At 43.5% G+C, this 17,945-nt stretch overlaps 1 protein-coding gene across 6 annotated transcripts in view; it reads left to right on the forward strand.

Moving 5' to 3' along the window:
- The window catches only part of JADE3 (jade family PHD finger 3), a 69,206-nt gene extending 55,804 nt beyond the window's left edge, over nucleotides 1-13,402 (forward strand). For all 6 annotated transcript variants that reach the window (XM_061998319.1, XM_061998304.1, XM_061998288.1 and 3 more), the window contains 4 exons: nucleotides 5,016-5,132; nucleotides 5,584-6,057; nucleotides 8,355-8,472; nucleotides 9,965-13,402. In XM_061998319.1, coding sequence (XP_061854303.1) covers nucleotides 5,016-5,132; nucleotides 5,584-6,057; nucleotides 8,355-8,472; nucleotides 9,965-10,857 — 1,602 coding nt within the window. In that variant the 3' untranslated portion in view covers nucleotides 10,858-13,402. The remainder of the gene's footprint in view (nucleotides 1-5,015; nucleotides 5,133-5,583; nucleotides 6,058-8,354; nucleotides 8,473-9,964) is intronic.
- The last annotated feature ends 4,543 nt before the right edge of the window (nucleotides 13,403-17,945 follow it).

Consider the following 17,945-nt stretch of genomic DNA (forward strand, 5'->3'; position numbering starts at 1 on the left):
GATTTGTAGTTAAGGTTGTTTTTAAGTAACATTTTTCTGAACCGTGGGGATGATGTGGTTTTTTTATCTTCTGTGTTGTAAGTAAAGGCTTTTTTGATATATTTGTGCCTACATATATGGAGAGTTTCATAATGAAGCTTTATCCTTCTTCCATTTTGAATAAAGTTTAGCATCACAGCATAATTCTGTGAATTGGAATGTTCATGCATGTTCAGGTGGAGTCTGTATTCAATTTTATACTTGGAATATTTGTTTTCTTTCTGGAAAGATAAAATCATAGAATGGTTTAGGTTGGAAGGGACCTTAAAAGTCATCTAGTTCCAAGCCCTTGCCATTGGCAAGGACACCTTCCACTAAATCTATTGTTAGGTGGTTTAACGTGAGGTGGTAGCCAGATTTATTGACAGTTGTGACGGTGGGGGGATGGATGCCTTGTTTTCTGAACCTTCTGCTCCCAAGCACAGCCAGCCTTTGTGTTTGCAAAACTTTGAGGAAGTTGTTAAGATTCTGGGTATTTTTTTGTAATGTAGCAACCAGCTGCCTGTCTGAGCTGTACATCTGCTTTTCACAGAGGTTATCTCTGCAGTTGCACTTTTCCTTTCAGGCCTGCTTGCAGTTCCTGGCATCTCTTCCACCCTCAAGGAAGGAGGAGATGAGAAAAAACAAAAAAATATTTTAGCACTTTAAAAAAATCTCTTGACTTCTGACTCATGAAATGTCTTGACTGGAAGCTCTCCTGGCTCTGAGCAGACTGGTTTTCCTAAGAGGCCCTTTATTCACACAATTGCCTTGATGCACTTGCCAGAAAGGGAACTTGCAGGTTTGGGAAGCAGGTGATGTCAGGCCAGGGAGCATGTGCTCCTCCCAGCAGAGGGAGAGAAGCTGCCAGGGGAGCACCCAGGTGGGAGAGCTTGCATCTGGCTGCTCCCACAGCCCATCCAGTGGCTTCAGGCCTCTCCAGCCCTTGAGCCTCTCCTCCTCTCAGCACCAATGCCAGGTGTGTCCGGCATGGCATGGCAAAGTGGGGATACCTGCTAATAGGGGTGGGAAATGCCTCTTGGATCCATTCTTTCTCTCAGTCTCCTGTGTTGCCACTGGTAAGACAATTGAGGCACTGGAGAAGACAGAGGAAACCTTTGGTAATCTCTCCTGAAATGGCAAGTCAGTTCTGTCTGGACAGTCACTGTCACCTTATGTGCTGCAGAGGGCAAGAAAGACCCAGAATTTGAAGACCTGGGGATGGATACTTCAGGGAATAAAATATGTTCTCATGCACCTGTTTTTCTTTTCCCCAAGATAGTAGCGTACTGGAACTCTCTACAAAGAGACAGATGAATTATAAAATCACTGCCATTTCCTCTCGTGGCCTTAATAAAATGGAGCAAGGCAGATTGCAGAGGGGAATGGACCGTAAACATCTCTGTGCTTTGTGATAAAAGATTGAAAGAGGGACTCACCAAATGTAGGCTAGTACTGTTAAAGGCAATTGTATCTGGTATTTTCCTTCATTAACACGTTCAGTGCTGTCTTTAAAAAGTGTTTTTTCTTCCTTCCTTGTGAGCTAATACTGTCAAAAGGCTTTCTTGACCCTTGCCTGACTGATTTGGATATTTGAAGGCTTTTACTGCCCAAAAGATATGCATTGTTGGTTTATATCCTTTTATTACTCTGCCTTTATCTTTTAGTGTAAATGTGTGGTCTATTTTATGTGTCCTTAAAAGACATTCTTTAAAAAGAAATTCTTTTTAAAAAGGAAGAAACACTGTTACCTGAAAACTTACACTGAATGTTTTGAAACACAACGTCTTTCTCTGCCTTAGATAAGCATTACAGTTATGTCCTCCCTCAATCAATGTGGTCTTAGCTGCACCAGAAAGTTATTTTTGCTTGCTGCAACTGGAAGGGTATCAACTGTCCTTTGCTGCTGTTGTGAATGGCAGTGCTCCAGACACTGGGCTGCCCTTCCCAGCCTCTGAGGCAGGTCACACTGTGCTTGTGCAGCTGCTGGTGGCACGTTAACAGGGGAGCAGAGGATAGCTGGGCAGGGATTGGGATGGCAGCTAGTGTGCATAATAGTGACAGAGAAGAGGTTTCAACAGCCCATCATCTTCAGTCTCTCCCACTCTTAAAAGTTCTGCAGAGTACAGCAGTCAAAATGTAGCCTGATAGAAGGTGAAGGAGTAAGAAACGGATACATATTATGGCAGATGGGTCATTTCTGCCTTGGGATTAAAAGGCTGGCCTCTCTGCTCTCTAGATCCCTTGTGAGCAGCAAGGTTCAAACAGACTTTGCCTTGACGCGTCTCTTTGAATATCAGAAATATGCAAGCGGCATGAGGCCAGAAAAAATAAATTGCACCTGACTCTATAAGTGCTTCTTTGTGCTTTTACAAAGTGGAGTAATATAAACAGGAAGTGTTACAAGCTGAATGGACAATATTTCCAACACAAATGTTTCCTGACCTTATGAGTCCCCTCTGGGGAAGGAGCAGGGAGAGCATTAAAAGGGGCATAGAGGAACAGGGAGAAAGTCTGTGTCAATGCTCACTCCTGCTGGGAAGCATGTTAGAAAGCTGGTATTATTACTCAGTGTCCAGAGAAAAAAAAAAAGTCACTGAAGGTTCTGGTTTCTTTTTGAAAGGAATATAGACAACCTGACAAGTTGATACAATCCCTTAATTCCCAAAGGAAGTCTTACCTAGTAGTGTAGTGGTAACTGGAACAAGAATTGTAGACAGTCTTTGTACAGTATTGTTTCAGAAATACCTGTGCAACTTGTAACCAGCTCTGTTTTGAGCAAGGTCAAGTTGAGTTGATGAAAAGCTCTTCAATTTTGGAAGCAAAAAAGTTAAAATTGATGATGTTTAAGAGTGTCAGATACGCTTTTTTGTGGAACTATTCAAGCATTTCCAGGAGATGTTTGTCACTGTCCCACCAATTTATAGGAAAGACACAGCAGATCAAATGGTTTGTCATCTCTGCACGATGAGGGCATCACACATTGCCTGCCTATTCTCATTCCTGTCTGATAAAAACTGGACCCTGTGTGAAGCATCTCACTGTCTTACTAATCAAGACTTCTGGAAATGCCATGCAGCAAGTTGACCTCAGTATATTCCAAAAGACAGGGCTTGCCGTTGGGGGATCAGAGGGTGACGCACTATAATAAATATAAATATCATCTGAGTCAGTTTATGTCACTAATTCATGAACTGCTGATGAACTTTTTAAAATGTGAAAATGATGAACCGAGTCATCTTGTGCAAAACTGTCTTTTCCACCTACTTACATGATCCTTAGATCAATGCAATGACGAGGAAGAGAGCAGCAGAAATACTCAGTTTGAGTGTAGCAACTGTGACTCTCAGACTTGATGAACTTGGCCCTGTTATTCTTGGATAAGTCTATCTCCCAGAGGAGATCTGCTGAAGCAAAGCCTTTCCTCCCTGGGGGTTAAGCAGGTTTTAAAATGAGTATGTGCATCAAGTGGTGACTGATCACTTCCCGAAGGGAAGCTAGAAAAGTCAGTTTAGTCTACTGGCTCTTCTGAAGTCAACGGTTTAATTACTGCATGTTAAACTAAGTCGTATAACCTGCATTTCCCTAGGAGAGTCTCATTATGGAGTTAATATATGAAAATTACTGTAGCATAATGTTCTTAAAGTTTTCTAGGAAAAAAAAATGCTGTTCAAATCTCAGCCTTAACTGCTTGCTTAAAGAATCAGCTTTCGTCTGGCCTCACAGTGCCCCAGAGCATGTGCTCTCTTGAGGTGAATTGTTCATAGAAAGTTCTGAGATCTTTCTATATAGAATCAGCATTGTATTTCTGCTTCAGGCAGGTAGCCCTCCAAAGCACACAAGTGTTATATAACCATCGGAATCCACCCTTTTGGAGACTGACATACTTGGGACAGAGCAGTTATCCCACTGAAATCTTCTGTCGTGTGCCATTCTCATACTGGCCCAGTTCTGCATGTTAGTCATTCAGAGCTGGTCAGTTTTTTGTTTCTACCCTTGGGTAAATCTTAAGATTAATCCACTCCTGTTAGGAGTGGCTCAGGGTTACCTACGCAGACAATTTATGGCTGTTTTAGTGTCCAAATTCTGGAAGACAGTCCTTGTTTTCCAGGATGGATAACAGGCAGCTGAGAAATTTCAATCACAATGGATATATGGACATTAGTATAACAGAATAGGAAGAGGTATCCCATGCTTATCTGTTTGGGTTTTTCTTTCTTTTAGTATTAATATCTGTAATCTGGTCTACCAGAGACAAATGGATCATCCAGACTTAATATGTGAAAACTGGCACAAAAGAATACACTGTGCTTTGCAGGAAGACAAGTTTGTTGTGTTCTTTCTCTCATCATACTTGATACAACGTGTAGTTAGGGAAAGTGTATTAGAATCACCTCTAGCCTTGGGAGCTCTCAGCAAAGAGGCCAAGGTGAGAAGCGAGGCTTTCCCTGACTGCTGACTGATAGATCTGGTTCTGCTCCATTGTGAGCTGGCAGAAGTAACTGTTGTAGCAGATCTGTGAGTCTTAAAGAAGGAAGTTTTCAGGTAAGCATGAGTAAGTGTTCCTGTTTTGTTCTCAGTAGCTTGTATTTTGGGGGTACTTAATCTAGACCTGTTAAAGCAGCATAGGAAAACAAACAAACAAGCAAACAAAAGCCCCTGACCAAAAACCAACAAAACAAACAGAATGGAAAATAAACAAACTTAAGCATGACTTACTGCAGTCTCTCAATGGGTTCGTAACAAAGCGTGCTGTAGATGCCTCAAGCGTTAGAAAGAACTGCAACACTTACTCACCAGGTTAAACTAGCAGTATTCTACACTATTGTTTTCATGTGGGATCTTTGAGGGTCCCTTGCTGAGATGTGCGAGCATATGGAGATCTCACAGTGGGATAAATGTGTGATCGTGTTTTTTCTTCTGATATTAACGGAGAGCTTGTTTTCATTGCCTTGATAATTGCTTCCCATGATTTTTGTTTGTTTCTTTGTTTACAGGTTAGTATTGCTTGCCCAGAAAGGATGGAGCCAATCACAAAGGTGTCTCACATTCCACCTAGTCGATGGGCTTTAGTTTGTAGTTTGTGCAAACTGAAAACTGGTGCTTGCATTCAGGTACGTGTGACTCTGTGGTGAGTCTATGTGAGAGGGGCAGTTTGGGATTTTGCTTTCTGTTTTTCCTACCTTCAGAGATGCCAATGTAGATGACTGTTGGGTAGATGCCTACTTCTTCATAGCTGTTTGCTCACAAAGTAGTTCACTAGGGCAGAGATTTAGGAGTTAGTCTGAATTGCCGCCTTCTGAATAAGGCTGAGAGCAATAAGGATTGCTGCCATGTGGGTCAGAGATGGATAGAAAGGTTCTTCTGTTGAACACTGTTCACAAACGAGAAAGTACCAGATCAGGTGGTACCAGTTTTGAAGAGATCAAGAGATATCTTTAAGAACACTCAGGGAAAGTATTTTTGTGGGGATGGGCTTTCATGTAATGGAGACAGTTCTATCCTTTTCCTCTGTTTTGTTGCTACTGTTAGTGATTGAGGTTTTTTGGTTTATTTTGTCTGTAGTGCTCCGTGAAAAGCTGCATCACTGCCTTTCATGTCACCTGTGCCTTTGAGCATAGCTTAGAGATGAAGACTATTCTGGATGACGGGGATGAGGTCAAGTTCAAGTCGTATTGTCTAAAGCACAGCAAGAACAAACAGAATTCACTGCCTGATGTTGATGAGCACCCTAAGAGCGTGTCAGACCAGAAGCAAACAGAGAGCGAGAAAACCAGTTTGCGAGCCCAAAAACTCCGAGAGCTGGAAGAGGAGTTTTACTCACTGGTTAAAGTGGAGGATGTTGCAGCAGAACTGGGCCTTCCTAAACTTGCTGTAGATTTCATCTACAATTACTGGAAATTAAAGCGAAAAAGTAACTTTAACAGACCATTGTTTCCTCCCAAGGAGGATGAAGAAAATGGCTTGGTGCAGCCAAAAGAAGATAGCATTCATACTCGCATGAGGATGTTCATGCATTTGAGGCAGGACCTAGAGAGGGTAAGAATTTAACTGGTAAAGTTTTATTTGCAGGTGAGCAAGGTCTTTGTTCCTGAGTTAAAATGGGAATGGGGAAAGCATAGAAAGATGATTTAAAAAAAAAACAAAAACAAAAAGAAAGGCCTTCACATAATCACAGAATGGTAGGGGTTGGAAGGGACCTCTAGAGATCATCCAGTCCAACCCCCCTGCTGAAGCAGGTTCACCTAGATCAGGTTGCACAGGAACGTGTCCAGCTGGGTTTTGAAAACCTCCAGAGAAGCAGACTCCACACCTACCCTGTGCTTTCAAGTCCAGTCTTTTAATAGACTGCCTGCTGCAGACACTTTCAGGTGCTGTCCCTTCTCAGTCCAGTGAGAGATCCAGCATGAAAGCAATGCCTCCTGACTTGTTCAGAGGTTATTCCGTTATGTATTTTAAGGTGCACGTTTCCACGCGCTATGAAGACAGTTGCTAGCTGTCTCCTTTGATTTCTACTTCAATTGAGTAAATATTTTTAAAGTTAGGTACATTTATTTGACCCAGGTGTTAGTAGTTGCTAGTGATACAGATTCAATAACAAGAAATGATACTCTTATTAATCAAAAGTTAAGTGCAAACAGCAAAGGAATGGGGCAGGCTTATCAGATTCTTATCCTCCACTTCTTGTCTTGGAATGAATTGTCTTGAGTCCTGAATTGTAATTAGAAAAGGTGGTTTGTAATGGTTATAATGGAATGGTAAATATTGGAAAATTCTGAGTTGGGGAAAAAATCAGTTCTCATAGGTGAAGTGGTAAGTATTCTTTGGTGAATGTGCATGAAGCTTCTGGAGAATCCTAAAAGTATATTTAAGCAGGGCTACTTACTCTCATGGTTTGAAGGCAAGTAGGTGAAGTCCTAGGTGGTTAACTTCCATGATGACTTTTTGTTCCACACACACAGAGGAAGAATGCTGGCCTGCACTCAGACCCCTTCCAGTGCCATCTGATTCAGGATTCTTACTGTCCTCTCTTTCATGCCACTGAGCTGGTGTCAGGTAGCCCCAGGCAGCAGGAATGACTCCTCTCTCTCTTGATCTGGTTGCAGCTGCCTAAGGTGCTATGGTTGGAGGGTGGTCTGAAAAGAAATCACTGAGTCTACTTGTGGCTTTACTTAGGAGGAAAAGGAAGCTATCTTTTTATCAGTGAAAGGAGACTCTACAATCCCTCTGGGCAGCCTGTGCCAGGGCTCCCTCACCTGAACAGTGAAACAGTGTTTTCTTATATATAAGTGGAACTTTTTGTGTTCCAGCTTCATCCCATTACCCCTTGTCCTGTTGCTAGCTACTATAGAAAAAAGGAATGTCCCAACCTCCTGACACCCACCCTTCAGATATTTATAAATGTTAATCAGATCTCCCCTCAGTCTCCTCCAGACTAAACAGCCCCAGTTCCCGCAGCCTTTCCTCATATGAAAGATGTTCCAGTCCCCTGATCATCTTGGTGGCCCTGCACTGGACTCTCTCCAGCACTTCCCTGTCCCTCTTGAGCTGAGGAGCCCAGAACTGGACACAGTACTCCAGATGAGGCCTCACCAGGGCAGAGTAGAGAGGGAGAAGAACCTCCCTTGACCTGCTGGCCACACTCTTCTTGATGCATCCCAGGATCCTTCTTGGGCACGAGGGCACATTGCTGGCTCATGGTTAGTTTGTTATCAATCAGGACTCCCAGGTCTCATGCACCAGCCTGTATTGATAGTGAGGTTTACTCTGATGCAGGTGCAGGACCTTCCACTTGGCCTTGTTGAACCTCACGAATGAAAGCAACAGAGTTAGAAAATAAACCAGCAAATAGGTCAGAGAAAATGTATTTGTACACTACACAAGAAGCCAGTTTTTAGAAGCAATCTGCATGTTAATTTTGGTCCAAACAGGCTGGCTTTCTTGGACTTCGGAGGGAAACTCTGGGAGAATCTAGTATTGCCTGCAGTAACATCCCCAGCATTTTACATAGTGGAAGTAGGCTTACAGTCAAGCACGTCTTAGCAATTTACTTCTTTTGACTGGAAAGTTGTGTTTGCTCACTGTTCTTAAAGATGAAAATATATTCTGCAGTCTCACAGAATATATTCAAGACATTCACTAAACTGACAGTTCAAAAAAACCTCCAGGATATTTTTTCTAATTGGTATTTACATATGTTCAGCAATACTCTCGAGAGCTTTGCCAAGGGATTTTGCGCATAACGTTGTTTTGTTTCTTTTGTTGTTACACCTATTTAAACTATGTCAGGAATTATTTTCTTACTGCCTATTAACTCTCCTGTTGTTCCTCTGTAGGTAAGGAATCTCTGCTACATGGTAAGCAGGAGAGAGAAACTCAAGTTGTCTCACAGTAAAGTACACGAACAGGTCTTCAATTTGCAAGTCCAGCTCATTAATCAGGAAATTGCTGCAGGTAATCATAGAAACGTAAAATCTTTACAAATTCTGTCTGTGTTCAAACTAAGAAACGTGTTCTCTTTATGTTCCTGCTTGGTGATGTTAACACTGTGCATCTGCACTTAAAGACCTTCTTCAAGTACACAGTCAACAAAAGTAGTGTTTCTTTATATATTTCTTTATTTGATGGCTGTTTCTGGGATATGCCTATCACTTGCCTATCACTGTGGCATCCAGATAGCTGGTGGTGATCTCCAGGTTTTGGCTTCCCTAGGCTGCAGCTTTATGGTCCTGGTTCCCCACAGCAAGCTCTGCGCTGCTGCCTGGTTCTCCAGCCGAGAAGGCTTTTTACTTGCTGTCAGTAGTTGGTTCCTTCAGGCAAAAGAGACGAGTGACTGATAGGAATTGCTGTTGTTCTCGTGTTGCTTTGCATGCTTGATGAGCAGCACAGAGAGGCATCTCAGAGCTTGCCATCTGCACTTACTCTTCTTCCTTCCAAAAGGATTTAAGTACTCTGTTTTTCAGTACTGAAGAGTAACTGGTAAGGAATGCTGATGTACCAAAAACCTCTCTGCCCTTCGTTTTTATAGAGGCTGTTTTGAAATAAGGAACACAGCGTTTGGGAAGAGGAAGAGTGTACATTACAGTGCAATTACGTGGGTTTTAATAGGGAAGGCAGCTATTTATTCAATGTGAAATTAAGATCTCTCTGTTCTTTGAAGATACATACTATGTTTTTAATGACCAATTTGGAGTGAAGTTGTCGTGCTTTTTTTTCTCTACCTCTGAAATGTGGATAAGTTTCATTAGCACTGACGAAGTGGGGGTTTTTGAAACGGTTTTAGATCAAAGGAGTATTCTGTGGAAGCAGCAGTACTCTGAAGCACTTGGTTTTTGTGTAAATGCCTGTTATTAGAAGTGTCTGCTAAATGTACTTTATGTCTTTACAAATACATACAAGTGCTTTTTTTAATGCTTATTAGAATAGCTTGATAGCTACTTTGCAGTGGTGCTGTATGCACATAATGTCATAAAGACTAATACTAAGTATGGGTGAAAAGACTTTCTTAAAGTGTAGAGAATTTTATAATACAAAGAGTTGAACCAAGTCCAAATTGAAACTCGGTTTGAAGCATTGTTTTTTCTCCATCCAAAACTGAATGTGAACCTTTTTTTATAGCTTTGTTGGAACTACTTCAGTCATATCTCAAAACTGGTTCAATTCAGTGGCTTAAAGCCCTATAAAATGGGCACATTGTTGTTTTTAATGGAGATGCTAAGATGCTTACCTAATTCCAAAACAGTGGATCATTTGGAACAGTTTTTGTTACCCCAGCTTCTTTTTCATGTCCTAAAATAATTTGATGCTAATTGTTTGCAAATTCCTTCTTGCTGTTGAATAACCTTCTAATGGACTATAAAACTTGTTACAGCTAACAAAGCGATTACCTTCTTTTTAAAAAAGCCTTTTTCTCTTCTGCCCTCCTCATCTCTTGTTTCCTGTATAGGCCATACCCTGACAAGTGCACTAGAGAACACGCTGTTCTACCCACCTCCCAGGATCACCCTGAAGTTAAAAATGCCCAAATCAGCACTAGGAGATTGCAAAAATAACTCGCTGAAGCCTGGCAACAGACCGCTTTCTCCCGACAACAACAGCACTGTTTACAGCAAGCGGAGCGTGCCCGTGTCCAAGGAATCGTTTGAAATCAAAGCAAAATCTTACTCCAGGTATCAACACGACAGCAGAAGTAACGGGTTGCTGGCGGGGATGGGCAAGGCTCGCAGCGAGGCCAAGGAGCCTGGCCCCGTGCAGATGCCAGAGTTTTACCGGGGCCAGCCGTCCGGGAAGCCCCTGGCGCTCCAGGCGGCTCTGCACGGACAAGCTTCCATTGGCAACGGGCGGCCGCAGCAGGAGAACTCGAGGCTGGTGGCCAAGTCCAACGGCCTGATGGGCAGGGCTGGAGATGTGAGCCAGAGGGACAGCTCCAGCCAGACGCCCTACGAACAAGAGTCCGTGCTCACGGCTCACTTGGCCGGCCAGAGCAGCTTCCGAAAATCCACCATGGAACATTTTAGCCGGTCCTTTAAAGAGGCCACCAATAGTCTGGTGAGGACCACGGAAGATCTCCGGTGCTGTGAAAAGCCAACGAGAAGACTTGCCCCAAAAGATCGCTTGTGGAGCAAGCAGACGCTTGAAGGTGCTCCCTACCAGGACAATGACGGGTACTGTCCCGATTTAGAGCTGAGTGACTCTGAAGCAGAAAGTGATGAAAACAAAGAGCAAGTGAGGTTAAGACGAAGTAGCTCAGAGAGGGAAAGCCCCAGTAAGGACTTTGGAAGAGATTGTCACAATAGAAACAAAAAGAACGTGATTTCTCACAGTTCAGTACAAAGGTGATTAGAAGCCCCCACGGGGTAACTCAGCCTTTATGTGTTCCAGTGTACCAGTGCAAAGCTCAGCATCAAAAGGTTCCAGAAAATAGACCAGGACCTAACGTTAGGAAGAGTTTGCAGTAGGGGATGGGGGGAGGGGAGAGAAACCAGAGTAGATTTGTTCAACTGTGAATTGGCTTGCAGTCTTCGCGAGGTTGACTCGGTTATTGCAAAGTCACAGGGAAATGGGTGTGTGGAAATTGTTAGAGGGTGACATCTGGGAGAGCACGAAGCGGTTTAATCTCTGCCTAAATTCAGGAAACTGCTTCCCCCTTGCCAGGCAAAATCGTTGATGTTCTGTCAGTCTCACAGTGGTGGGCAGGTATTAAAGAAGTCCTTGCTCATCTCTAACCTGTTGTGAGAGGCTGCAAAGGGAGACTGCAGGGAGACTGAAACTGCATTGTTAGGGCACCTGCAGCGTGGCTTTGGTCCAGCAGCGCAGTTAGGGAGTTAAGCATGTGAAAAGTCCTGATAGTTTCCCACCCTCCCCCCCCAGGAACCTTTGTGCTCAGGTCTCCGAGCACATGCCAGCGTGCTCTGCTGGATCAGGCCCAAAATGACTACTAAGTGACCATCCTTTTCTGCAGGAGGCTTTGAACTGCAGTGGCGTTTGCAGGCTCCTTGCAGAGGGTGGAAGCAGGCGTCGCTGGCGCTGCCAAACTCACTGACCTCTAGATGTGCCGCCCCCGCCCCTCTTCCCCCTTCCCTGCTCTTGCTGAAGGTTGTGTTTCTTTTCAAAATAATTTGCTTATTTTGTAAATATACAACTTCTAGTACTTCAGTTTTTTTAATCTCTGTACATAGTTGCTTGTTGTGGGATGCACTTGTAAATATTTTACCCAGCTAACAAGTACAGATGGCTAATTTTGTGGATAGTGTTTACAAAAGTAGATGTACTACTTCAAAGAAAAATGCTATTTGACACTTAAATTTAGGCAATCACCAGTGATGCCAGGTTGCTCTTGAAACTGAGATTTCATGTCCAGAGGTGTTTGTACCTGGTGTTTTTAAAGTAAGCTGAATTGGAAGTAATTTTCTCTGAACTTTTGATGTGGGCACAAATTTTCTAGCCTAGTTGCCTGAATACAGGCGTAGCAGCCTTACTTCTGGCATCTGGGTCTGTAAAATTTTAGCCAGTCATCATCTAGAGTTTGGGGATTTTTTAATTGCTGAAAACTTATTATTTTATTAAGCTGCTTTTCAACCTCTGGATCACTTGCTGTTTCCCAAACTAACACTTCGATTTTTTTTATGCCCTTTAAAATTAGCAGTTAATTAGTGATTCAATTTCAGACAGTACTTGAGGAAGCGAGAAGGGAAGGCGATTCTTTTCAGGGGATTTTTGTTCAAATGCAAACCAACTTCTCGTGTGTCAGATGATGGTGGGTGGTGTGTTGACCAACAAAAGTGACTGAACTGTTCTTCTCTGAAATGCTGTACCTTTATCATAAACACGCAACACCCTCCATCCCTGCAGCACTGGCTGAAATGGGCCGTAGGTTGTCCAGGGCACATCGGACGGCGCCTTTCGTCTTGAAGGTTCCTTTATTTTTTGTCTAGAAACGAAAGGTGTTCCCCACCCGCTGTGAAGATGACTATGCAGAATCCAACCAACCACCCGGTTTTCTTCAGAGACTTTTAATTTATTGCTTTTAGCTTGGGAAATGGCAACGACGTTTTCACATCTGTTTTAAACGTTGAAATCTCCCTAGTTGCAATAGGACTAGCAAGTCAGGGGCTGGAGGACTTTTCAGTAGAGAAATAAGAATTAAAAAAGCAAAACAAAAGTAAAGTATACTTGGCAATTCTGCTCTGTTTCCTTCATGCATCTTAATTTTTATTCTTTTTTATTTTTTCCCCACATCTTGATTTTATGTATATTTGTGTAATTGATCTTTCTAGAGCTGTATCTTCCAAATGATTTCTTTTGGTGTAAATATGCAGTAGAGCATTTTAGGTTTCCACATATTTTATTTTAACGGGAAGTGCTTTGTGTTCTAAGCCATGGGTCAATTCAGAATTAAGTAAAACAAATATCTGTTCATTTGTTCTGATTCTCTTAGTTCTCCTTCGATATTTATTAGTGATCCTCTCTCGCTGGTCATGAAATTTGATGAAGCTCGTATCGGGAACGCCGATCTTTGGGAGGTCTGCGAAAGCGTTCATGTTATTTTGTGGCCGGAAGCCTATGACAGAAGGGAGGGAAAATGGTGCTTCAGCAAAACTCAGTGTTTTCTGCTCTTCTGGGGTTATTAATTCAGTTGTTTCCAGTCCGGGCAAATGGTTTTGCTAATTTTTACATGATTTTAATAGATATATGAAGGAGCCCTTGGTTATGTAGTTCTCAAGTATTGTCCCCAAAGTGCATTTGCTAGTTTTTATTGTGTGTTCGGTGGCTAACTGTTTGAAGTATTACCTCTTAACCTTATTTGTCAATATTTTTTTTTGTGTTTTTGCATTTTGTTTTATATATATAAATATATATATATATTCAATTTTCCAAGATGGACTCGATCTTTTTCAGATGTCCCCTTTTTACAAGTACTTTTTCATTAAATTATGAAACTGCTAACAGTATTTTCATTTGTTGTGATTTATTCAGGGCATTTATCCTCTTTCTCTGGCAGGTTGTTAAACTCATCAGTCTTAACAGCATTGTCCTGCGTCCATCAGGAGTAAATTATATCTCTGGAGTTGGCGATAATTTAATGAGTTGAAGCGTTAATGAAAAACCTTTCCCTTTGAGCCTCTCAAAAAAAAAAGTTGCTGAGCGCTAATTTGCTGTGTATAGCAAATATTGCAAGCCTGGCTTTTTGTTCTGCCTAGGTGAGCAAATGTAATGGACCATTTGCTGCCCTGGCCTCACCTTTTAATATCTTTGCTAGTGCCGTAATATGACTGTTCTGCCCTGGTTGGGCAAATTAAGTTAGAGAAGGGAGAGCTCAGACCGTCTGTCTCATCCCTCTTATACACTCACACACACAGCCCCAGTTGAATAACTAACAGAGGGCTAGTGCCATGAAGGGCACATGGGTGCAAGCTAGTGCCTTGCTTGATCTTTTAAGTGGGGTTTGTGTGACCTGTTGCTGTAGTTCCCCTTGCTCCCACAGGCCGGTGCTGTGATACACCTTGCTGGCAGAGAGGAGCTGCTCCCTGAGCCAGAGCAACTGGATCCGAGGATGAAGATGGAGAGAAAGGAGCAGGTGTGCAGCTACACAACCGATCCAATAGCATCCCTCCTGCTCTGATTGGCTCAGAGGGATGGGGATTTGTAGATCAGGCAGGAGCAGAGCGAGGTGAGCCAAGCTGTGAGCTGAGTGGCCAATGTGCTTGTGGCTCATCCCTCAGGCGGGCCGAGAGCAGAGCTGGAGGTGAGGTGCAATGGAGCAACAAGTCCTTTGGATGAAAAGAAAACAGGAAGGGACAAAAAACCACAATCAACAAGGAAAAAGGCACTAAAGGTGCATACAGAAGAGAGGAAAAATCAGCTCTAGGAGGAAGCAGTAAGTGATGGATTGTCAGTCCGTTTTCAGGACCAGGTTTCCTCCTTCCCTAAAGGCATTCTTACAACAGAGTCCAGCAGCAGACTTCGTTTTGGTGGCATTCTGACCCATAGCCTCCCATTCCCTTTGAAAATACAGTCTGCATGTGACTGGGATGTGGGAAAGACAAGGGCCAAGGAAGGAAGTTGGTATCCCCATTATTTTGGAAACAGATGCTTGTGGTTTGTAGAGTCGTTACAAATACATATATGTGGTTACTTGTTGATGGTTAGCGGGGCAAAGCTCTCACAGGCACTAATAGGGGCTCCATGGTGATTCCCAGCACTGTTAATTTCCCTGTTTATGCATTTGTCCAAAGAGAAATGTTTCTCAGCTACAACTTGCATATGTCATTTGTAGCCCATTTTCTTTGCACCGTGAATCCTAAAACCACAGAAAGAGGAACAACAGATGTTTTAACTGTTAAAACTAAGCCTGAAACGTTGACTTGATTTTGATGTGGTACCTCACCAGTGACTAGACCGAGGCATATATAGCCTGCACTGCAGACACACAACGTGTGTCTGATACCTGTGAGGGACTGAACGTTACCAGGTGTTCAAAGGCCGCCTCTGTGAACTGCAGAGGTAATCCAGCCAAACCAGTCATTTTGATCATTGTGAATTTTGATGATCGCAGTACTTGTGAAGATTTAGCACTGCAGGGATTGACATGTCTATTGGGAAAACATGCTTTTGATGTGAATTAATGAGCAAAAGGAAGCTGCTTACACAACCTGTGAGCTTGGCATGCCAGGGAAAAATACTGGGGAAGGGCAGAGGTGGAAAACAATAGGAGTGCCTCAATGCAACCGCTTTAGGAAGCGAAGACTCATAGGCTCTTGGGATCTGGTTTCATGAGCAATGGCCTGCTACTCCTGCTTCTGAAGTTTCCTTTATACCTGCTTTGTAGTTGAACATGCTTTTGCCCCTCCTGGGGTGCGATTCTGCAACATACACCTCTTGCAGAGACTATCCTTGGACAACCTCTCCTGGGTTCCAGTACTAACCAAGTCAGCACATCTGTCAACTGCTGGACTCTTCTGGAGCTGTGTGACAGAAGTGCATTCAAGTGACTGCAAGCACAGCTTTCTGAAACAGAGTTACATAGCAGTTGGGTAAGTTGTCTGAAAGCAGCAGATGTGCCTGCCTATTTCTGTTCCTCAAGTTAACCCCTCCGCAGATAGCGTAGATAAGTTTGCCTGACGACATTGTTTCCTAAGCAGCAGCCTCTGGATACTTGCCCATTAGTTTCCCTGCCTGCCTCCAAGAGTACAGCTTCCAGGTAATCTTTCCCTTTCTCCGGTAAGCTTCTTTTGGCTGGAACAACCTCCTTGGATCCACCTTGCCCTGCCCTTTCTCTGAGACTTCTTTTGTTTCAGGCTGGGCAGACTTTCCCTGCCTTCCCATTGCTTTCTCAGCAGCCCTGAAGCTGGGTGTCTGCCTGGCCTAGGCTGCCTTATCTGAGACCTTGTTTTAAATTGCTGGGTAGGCTCTGTAATGACACCTTTATGGTTTCTTTTGGCTTCACTCTCCTCAAGACATTTTTTTCCCCGGTTTCTGTTGTTTTTCCCCAGGTGCTGCCTGACCCGCCCCCACCACCGGGAAGAGCACTGGGCAAGGCTATTTTTTACAGTTCCCCAACAGCTCCAGAGATGTTCTGCTGGCCAAATTGGCAGGCCAATGCCCTGAAGAAAAATTTAAAACCAAGCACAACAGCAAGGTATAAAGGAAGATGCCTTTAGGAAATCTCCTGGTCATTCGGAAGTCTGTGAGCAAGTGAGTGATACGCCACTCATTTTCTGTGCTCTCAGCAACAAAAAGGACTCCACTGGACTAGTACCTATAAAAAGAAAATGTGTTGCATCCCATTTGGGAGAATTGCTCTGGTTTACCTTTGGAAATGTAGGCCCTAGTGAGGGAATGAGATATCTGAAGGGGAGGGGAAGTCACAAAACTAGCCCACCTACTTCACCCGAAACCATGGAGGCTGGTTGCATTCCTTTGTAGTTACATCTCTCTTATCTCAGAAGGATGGTGCTGAGTACTTTGGGCCCCCTGCCCTTGCATTTAGGCTCTATTTGCATCTGGTTGAATGGAGCCAGACCCCAAAGTACTTCCCCTCCTTAAAACTGATGGCTCAGCCATTGTTCCTTTATCTCCTGTAAAACAGAGTAGAGGATTTGCCTTGCCCTCTCCCTTCTGATTATTCCTTCTACAACATGCCAGCCTTCTCTCCAGGCTTAAGGAAGCACAGGCAAAAGGCTGGATGAGCCAGGTGACGTGGATATGCTAAGCACCCCGTAGAAATGGCAAATACAGACTTCTCTCAAATGCTCTGGTTGAACACACCCAATTAAGCTCTGAGCAGTTATCTTGAAGTTTGCTTCAGATTTGGGCTTGTGTGCCTGAAAGCTGCAAACAGTGGAGCACTGTTGCTCAATCAGCTACTTGAATGAGAGATGATGCCCTTCCCTCAAGTCCTGGCTCCCTTGCACGGCCTCTGTTGTGGCTGTAATTCTGCAGCTGCCATAGGAAGGATCAATGCTCTTTGAGTGTGTTTTTCATCTTGAGGGGAGCAAAATGCAAATCCAGGTCACGTGGGGCCTAAAAAGCAGAAGAGTAAGGCATTAATGAAAAACGTCTTGGCTGGGCTCCACTGAAGAACATTTGTCCTTTCTGAAGCGCCCTGTTCCCCAGCTGCTCCGAGCACTAGAAGGACACAGACTGGACTTTGTGAGGCAGCTTAAGGTGGCAGGAAATGTCAGTTGCAGGTGCTTGCAGGGCAAAGAAGTTGGAGATGCAAGTGTGAGGGGTGGTTTGTGAAACGCTTCAGAAGCTGGCTCCGCTGGCAGGAGGCATATGGCTGCTTATAGTGCTACCTTCTTAGCTGTGAGATGCTTTTTTTTTGTGAGGCTGTGACCACTACATAAGAAATGATGCTAAAAGAAGTCTGCATAATAAACTGTAATAAGTAGAGGGTACTGTTGCTTGTTCTGTGAGAGAAACTGGACTTTTCAGGCTAAATGCTTCAACGTGACTTGTGTAGCCCTTTTTTAGAAAAGATTCCCTGTTTGAGAACCTTAATCCATTCTGCATTAACTTCTCTGACACTGTGACAACCGTGAGCGTAAATTAATCAATGGGCATGAGTCTGCTGTCTGAACACCCTTGTGCCACTTTCTCTCAAGGACACGTTTGCAAAGCAGCAAAATGGTGTGCTTTGGCACATGTTCAAACCGCATGAGTATTTAAATACCTGTCTGTGATCATCCAGACTAGTAAACAGATGAGACTTCTCAGCTTCTCAGTGGAGGAAGCCCAGCAGCTTCCCTTGGTGCGGTGCCCTGAGGTGGCTGACATAAGGCATTTTCACTTTGTACCAGATGTGGATAAGGCCTACAGACCTCCCACCTCCAAGCAGGGAGGAGGGCTAACAGAGAAGTAAACCAAGAAGACTCAGGGTGAAAGAAAAAAAGATAAACATGAAGAAGTGACAGGATCAGGCTCAT

This window comes from Colius striatus, chromosome 1, assembly GCF_028858725.1.
Source record: "Colius striatus isolate bColStr4 chromosome 1, bColStr4.1.hap1, whole genome shotgun sequence".
Taxonomy (NCBI): Eukaryota; Metazoa; Chordata; class Aves; order Coliiformes; family Coliidae; genus Colius; species Colius striatus.